The sequence below is a fragment of the Candoia aspera genome, chromosome 3 (genome assembly GCF_035149785.1).
Source record: "Candoia aspera isolate rCanAsp1 chromosome 3, rCanAsp1.hap2, whole genome shotgun sequence".
Lineage (NCBI taxonomy): Eukaryota > Metazoa > Chordata > Lepidosauria > Squamata > Boidae > Candoia > Candoia aspera.
In genome coordinates this window covers 84,540,313-84,548,070 of record NC_086155.1, presented here as the reverse complement: position 1 = coordinate 84,548,070, position 7,758 = coordinate 84,540,313, and the positions used below count along the sequence as shown (strand labels likewise).

Below are 7,758 nucleotides of genomic sequence, written 5' to 3'. Positions count from 1 at the left end.
CTTCATCATAAGGCTCCTCAGTTCCTATTCACTTTCAGCCATCAAGGTGGTATCATCTGCATATCTGAGATTGTTAATGTTTCTTCCAGAGATTTTAACTCCAGCCTTGGATTCCTCAAGCCCAGCTTGTCGCATGATGTGTTCTGCATACAAGTTGAATAGGTAGGGTGAGAGTATACAGCCCTGCCGTACTCCTTTCCCAATCTTAAACCAGTCTGTTGTTCCGTGGTCTGTTCTTACTGTTGCTACTTGGTTGTTATACAGATTCTTCAGGAGGCATACAAGATGACTTGGTATCCCCATACCACTAAGAACTTGCCACAATTTGTTATGGTCCACACAGTCAAAGGCTTTAGAATAGTCAATAAAACAGAAATAGATGTTTTTCTGAAACTCCCTGGCTTTTTCCATTATCCAGCGGATATTGGCAATTTGGTCTCTAGTTCCTCTGCCTTTTCTAAACCCAGCTTGTACATCTGGCAATTCTCGCTCCATGAACTGCTGAAGTCTACCTTGCAGGATCTTGAGCATTACCTTACTGGCATGTGAAATGAGTGCCACTGTTCGATAGTTTGAACATTCTTTAGTGTTTCCCTTTTTTGGTATGGGGATATAAGTTGATTTTTTCCAGTCTGATGGCCATTCTTGTGTTTTCCAAATTTGCTGGCATATAGCATGCATTACCTTGACAGCATCATCTTGCAAGATTTTGAACAGTTCAGCTGGGATGCCGTCGTCTCCTGTTGCCTTGTTATTAGCAATGCTTCTTAAGGCCCACTCAACCTCACTCTTCAGGATGTCTGGCTCTAGCTCACCGACCACACCGTCAAAGTTATCCCCGATATTGTTATCCTTCCTATACAGGTTTTCTGTATATTCTTGCCACCTTTTCTTGATCTCTTCTTCTTCTGTTAGGTCCTTGCCATCTTTGGTTTTGATCATACCCATTTTTGCCTGGAATTTACCTCCAATGTTTCTAATTTTCTGGAAGAGGTCTCTTGTCCTTCCTATTCTATTGTCTTCTTCCACTTCCGTGCATTGCTTCTTTAAAAATAATTCCTTATCTCTTCTGCCTAACCTCTGGAATTTTGCATTTAATTGGGCATATCTCCCCCTATCACTGTTGCCTTTTGCTTTCCTTCTTTCTTGGGCTACTTCTAGTGTCTCAGCAGACAGCCATTTTGCCTTCTTGGTTTTCTCTTTCTTTGGGATGTATTTTGTTGCCGCCTCCTGAACAATGCTGCCAACTTCTGTCCAGAGTTCTTCCGGGACCCTATCTACTAAGTCCAGTCCCTTAAATCTATTCTTCACCTCCACTGCATATTCCTTAGGAATATTAGTGAGCTCATATCTAGCTGATCTGTGGGTCTTCCCTAATCTCTTTAGTCTGATCCTAAATTGTGCAAGAAGAAGTTCGTGATCTGAACTACAGTCAGCTCCAGGCCTTGTTTTTACCGACTGTACAGATGTCCGCCACCTTTGGCTGCAAAGGATGTAATCAATCTGATTTCGGTGTTGTCCATCTGGTGAAGTCCATGTATAAAGCCGTCTCTTAGGTTGTTGGAAGAGAGTGTTTGTTATGCAGAGTGAATTGTCTTGGCAAAATTCTATCAGCCTGTGTCCTGCTTCGTTTTGTTCTCCCAGGCCATACTTACCTGTAATTCCAGGTGTCATTTGACTGCCCACCTTAGCATTCCAGTCTCCTGTGATGAAAATAACATCTCTTTTAGGCGTGTTGTCCAGTAGGTGCTGCAGATCCTCATAGAACTGCTCTACTTCAGCTTCTTCAGCATTTGTGGTTGGGGCGTATATTTGGATCACTGTGATGTTAGATGGCTTGCCCTGAATTCGAATTGAGATCATTCTGTCGTTTTTTGGGTTGTATCCAAGCACTGCTTTAGCCACTTTACTATTAATTATGAAGGCTACTCCATTTCTTCTGTGGTCCTCTTGTCCGCAGTAGTAGATCTGGTGGTCATTTGATGTGAAGTGGCCCATTCCAGTCCATTTCAGTTCACTGATGCCCAGAATGTCTATCTTTAATCTTGACATCTCACCAATAACCACATCCAATTTGCCCTGGCTCATAGATCTTACATTCCAGGTTCCGATGGTGTGTTGATCCTTAGAACATCGGATTCGCCGTTCACCACCAGCACCGTCGGCCGCTAGCCGTCCTTTCGGCTTTGAGCTAGCTGCGTCATCACGTCTGGGGCTAGTTGAGCTCATCCTCTGTTCCTCCCCAGTAGCATTTTGACCATCTTCCGACCTGGGGGTCTCATCTTCCGATGGTATACCGACATATCTCTGGTTGTACTGATCCATTTAGTTTTCACGGCAAGAATACTGAGGTGGGTTGCCATTACCTTCCCCAGGGATCGCATTTAGTCTGACCTCTCTGTCATGACCTTCCCGTCTTGGGTGGCCCTTCACGGTTTAGCTCATGGCATCATTGAGGTGCTCAAGCTCCAGCACCACGACAAGGTAACGATCCTTTGCTGAAGGGGGTGAAACTAGCAGTGTAATATTCTGGGCCAGGACATGGAGAGACAGAATCCTTGCTTATTACCGTACTTACTGCCGTTTTGTTCCGCCTTATGCCCTTAGGCATCTTGGGATGGTCCAGATTATCCTCACAGCGACCACCCTGAGGGTCAGACTTAGGTAAGGAGACCATGACTGACCCAAAGCCCCCCACCGTGAGTGGTGCTTTCGACACTCCAACACTAACTCGGCCACCACGTCCTTTTCCCCCGTTGCTTATTTATCCTAGAACAGGCCTAATCCGGCTGTTGTGTCTAGAAAAGCATCTATCGCATCCGCAAGCGATACTGCCGACATCTACACAACCTGTGAAAAAGCCTTTTGCCACGCCCCCTCTTCCCTCCCTCGCGAGCTAGTTTATTCCTCTACATCTCCCTCCCTCCTTGACGTTTCGTAAATCTTCACCCAATAATGCGTTCAGACGAAGGAGGGAAGGGGTTAAGGGGGCTGCATCTCTCTCCCCCCGCCCGCTTCCTGTCGCTCGCTCGCTCGCTCGCCTCCTCCTCCTCCTCTTCTTCTTCCAGCTTCATTATGTAGACAAACGGACCCCCTTCCCCTTTTCTCATGGAGCAGGTTCCTTGACGTCAGATCTATGAATATTGCACGAAAAAGCCGGCTTGCGAGAGCTACGGCTGCGGCTCGATGTAAGCCAGGGGTCTATCCCGGTGCGGACCGTGGCGGCGGCGGCCAAGAGGAGGCACTGATTGCCGCAGCTTTGGAGAAGGAGGAGAGCAGGCGGCTGGTGGCCGAGAGCGGGAGAGGAGGCCGGCCGTGCAGCGCCGGCGGCGGCGGCGGCAGCGAGCAGGGGGGCCTGTTGCTGCTGCTGCCGCCGAGAGAGGAAGAAGTGCTCGGCTGCGCGCTCCTTCCCCGGCGAGAGCTGGCCCCGGGGGAATGTGACATCACCGCGCGGGTCTGGGGCAGCCGAGCAGGAAGGCTTCCCGGGAGCGCCCCGGCCCCGGTGGCTAACGCGCTGCCTCCCGCGCCCGCGCCCGCTCCCCACCTCGGCCCCGCGATCAGCATGTCTGCGAAGGAGAGGCCGAAAAGCAAAGTGACTACCAAGGAGAGCGTCACCCTCTTGCCTTGCTTTTACTTCGTGGAGGTGAGTCTGCCTGCACGGCCCGCGGCTGGATGGGGCGAGGGAGATTCCTCGTTAGCATGGCCCCTTCCTGCGCTGGCGATGCCGCTGGGCTCGCGGAAACGCCAGCCAAAGAGCAGAGCCGCGGGAGCCGACGAGTGTGCCTGTGTGCGGGGGCATGAAACGTGTGTAAGCGCAACCGTGGTAGGGTTGAGAGGGGGGTCAGGATGGCCGGCGCAGGCTGGAAACGGCGAGGTCTTCTCCAACATGCCCAGCGGTGGGGCTGAACGGTTGTCTCCTGACCTCATCTTGCCTCAGAGGGAGGGAGAGAACGCGGGGAAGACCGATTAGGCCCTCAGAAATCTCCCCTCGGAGATCCTCTCCGGAAGCTTGGCCATCCTTGCCCACCTGCCTTAGTACCTCCAGCTCAGTCTTCCTTTTCTACTGGAGGGGAGGGAGTGTTTCTTGTTTATTTAAAAAAAAATGAAAGAGAAGGGGGGTTGCAAATGGAGAGAGGGCAGCTTAATGAGATCAGATCACGTGGGCACAGTATCATCCCAATTTTGCTTCAGACAAAAAGGGGGAGGGTTGTGTGTGCTTATGCCAAGCATATGTTATTAGCCAAAGACATTAAAAGGATGGGACATTAAGTAAGTTGGGGCTGGCACTGAAAGTAAATGTATGTCTATCATTAAACCATTGGTGTCATGTTCTTTTTGGCAGATATTTAGGTGGCAAAGCTCCAGATTTTGGGGTTGTGCTCGGAGTGTTGTGGCAATTTCTATAGGTGGTCAATGCTGCACTGCGTAGCTTCAAAGCAACCGTGTGAGGTTTTCTTTTTTCTTTTTTCTTTCTTTCTTTCTTTATTCTGGCAAAGATCTGCTGGGGCTCCTGTGTGTGATACCTTATTTCTGCTGCACAAGCATTCTCTTTGGCTCCTTCTGGTGATGTAACATACAGGCTCTTGCAGCATGGGCAGAACAGGAACTCAGATTCCTGTGTTTATGGAAAGTTCAGCAAGGGAGCAGAGGTGGTGAGGCATCACCCATTGGAGCCCTTCAACCCATGCCTCCTTTTCAAGGTAATTCACAGAGCAACTTAGAAAAAAGTTGTCAGCAAGCACTGACTGTGTCCTGTCCCAATGTTAGTCCCATCAATACTGCAGGTTTGGGGCTGATATTCTTGAAGGACTTTTTTGGGGTTGGTCAATAACTGTTTTACACAGTTTGACCAATGCCTGTCAGTGGTGATCAGCATCTGACCCACAGAGCAATTCAGATGTTTGTGAGTTTCAAGCCAGGACTGTAGTAATGGCAGTATTAAAGAAGGAAGGATGGAGAGATGTTGGAAGCTGATGCAGATAAAAAGGGTGCTTTGAAAATGACCCTAAATAGCTGTGTTACTTTTTATGATTGTTCTGAAAAGTCACAAAGGGCACCCTACTTGTAAGTACAGATGTGTGTTTTTGTGTGTGCATCTATCAATCAATTGATCCATCCATCCATCCATATAGAAATTTCCAAGATTCCTGAAGTTCTGAAAGGGGAAATTGAGAGGAAAGTATTTCCATTCCTTCCCCTCAGTGCCTCATTGATTCCTTACAAATAAGAAATAGAAGCTGAATAACTAAGAATGCAGAAACTTGGGGTTCTTCCTGAACTCTCCACTTATCTTAAGTCTGTTTTTACTTTCCTGAGAAGAACATATTTGCACATGATGACCATCATGGAGTACCAAAGCTGAGGGAAACATCAGGAAACAGCTATTTGAGAGGAACTCTAAAGAGATCCCTGGAAAGGTTGCTGCTTTGTGAGTTTCTAGGCCTGGGGCTTCAGTTCAATGGACAGAATCTCATAGTATAACTAGTATAAAATGGCAATGCTGAGGGATTTCAAGTTGTCAGGTTCTTTCAGAGAAGAAAATAAACAGTACTTAGGTAAGTGCGGTTCTTTCTTAGTTTCAGGATATTTTTTCAAGACCTGCTGCAAAGCAACATGAGTATAAAAACATGAGTATAAAAAAGGGCTCTTGGTCCTGGCTGACAGTAACAATTGAGTTGGAACTAAATGATACGATGGACATATGGGAATGCAACAGTGTGTAAAAGCGGCTATGATAGCTCTGTGCTCTCATAAACAGCAGCAGAGAACTTCACAGCACTGGAAAGTCATTTTCTGTATTTTGTTTCTTGAGGGAAGAAAAGAGGAAGATGTGAGTTGGCTTGTTTAACCTTGTCTTTCAAAATACTGTGTATGGAGGACTGTGGCACTCCAGCTGAACTGAAATTTCTCTAAAACGCCTTTTGACTTCATTTAACACATAAGGAATAGCTCACCATATTGTATACATGGAACCCAAATATTAAAATTTCACTCCATTGCACAATAAGGAGAATGAAACACAGTTGCTGGCTGTAATTTCACAAAAAGCTGCTCAAGGAGGCAGCCAGCCAGAGAATTTTGGAGAATAGAAGGTAGCAAAGAATTTTTTTGCTATAGGTAGCCCATGGCATGAGATTAAGAGTGAAAAGGATGTAAGAGTCATCAAAATAATGTATACAGAGCAGGCAACATTTTTTTCAGGTGAAAACAAACCACCAGACCTGCAAATCCTTCATGTTTAACACATCACTTGTATTGTTCGTTAATCTTTAAGGTGCTCAAAGATCTAGAAGGGGAACATATTTAATAAGGAGTTTGCTATTTGGACTTTGGTAGACTAAATTTTGACTCCAGACACTTATCACTGCTGAGAAATTTAAGAAAAAAACCTCTAGCTTTGAGGAAGAGTGGCAAACTATGGTTTAATTATTTATTTAGTTATCAATGCACCTAGGACGTCTTTCTTAGCAACCATAAGCTTCATGTCCCACATGGGTTTTATTGTTATTTTAAGATTCATACATATATATATATATATATATACATACATACACATACATACATACATGCATGAATACATACATACACATGCGTGCACGCACACACACACATGCATACATATTCCCTTAATTAAAATGAAATGGGCAGTTACCATACTAGAAAGCAATGTCTCTAGCACCATTTTTATTGCTAAGAATATCTCAGGAACATCCTTAGAACCCTAAATGGTGAATGTTTATACCCCAGGTCTTTGCTTGGAAGTATACCCACCAGCTTAGAAAAGAAGAGACAAAGGTGTTATGATTCAAAAAGATTATCCTAGGGCCTAGAGAAAATGACAAGCAGAAATATGAACAGTTTGAGATCTGATTAATGGGCATTCTTTGACTGGTCACAGCTACTGTGGCAACCGATTTGTGAATGCTCAAATTCCTCCCCACCCCCATGGTAGCAACTTTTAAGAGTGCCTATAATGGGTCCTCAGCATTCTACATATGTCCACCAATCCCCAAAGGTTTCCTATTCTTGCTTTAGAGCCTAATTGAGTTGCTACTACGTACTCCCATCCCACTCCACACGCTTGTTTCTTTATAGTTTGCCAGGCAAGATTTTCTAAAGACTTTGATACAAATCCAGACAATCACTTTGAGGCAAGCCAGAAGAATTCTCCTTGCTGTCTGCCATCCAATGGTCATCCAGAGTTTTATAGCCATACTCTGGTAGCCCTTAATTAACAATTGAGAGAAACACCCAGTTTATTTAAATTACTTTGCTTTCAAATTTTATGTTGAAGAACTATCAAACATATATTTTGCATATCAGGTCAGATTTTGTAAATTTGCCAGGACAATCAAAGAACTGTTTACTCAGAGGTGAGAATGTTGTTGTTGTTTATTCGTTTAGTCGCTTCCGACTCTTCGTGACTTCATGGACCAGCCCACACCAGAGCTTCCTGTCGGTCGTCAACACCCCCAGCTCCCCCAGGGATGAGTCCGTCACCTCTAGAATATCATCCATCCATCTTGCCCTTGGTCGGCCCCTCTTCCTTTTGCCTTCCACTCTCCCTAGCATCAGCATCTTCTCCAGGGTGTCCTGTCTTCTCATTATGTGGCCAAAGTATTTCAGTTTTGCCTTTAATATCATTCCCTCAAGTGAGCAGTCTGGCTTTATTTCCTGGAGGATGGACTGGTTGGATCTTCTTGCAGTCCAAGGCACTCTCAGAATTTTCCTCCAACACCACAGTTCAAAAGCATCAAT

At 45.7% G+C, this 7,758-nt stretch overlaps 1 protein-coding gene across 1 annotated transcript in view; it reads left to right on the top strand.

Moving 5' to 3' along the window:
* Positions 1–3,092: 3,092 nt before the first annotated feature.
* PLPPR4 (phospholipid phosphatase related 4) overlaps positions 3,093–7,758 on the top strand; it is a 43,513-nt gene continuing 38,847 nt past the window's right edge. The window contains exon 1 of the mRNA XM_063298269.1: positions 3,093–3,643. Coding sequence (XP_063154339.1) covers positions 3,137–3,643 — 507 coding nt within the window. The 5' untranslated portion in view covers positions 3,093–3,136. The remainder of the gene's footprint in view (positions 3,644–7,758) is intronic.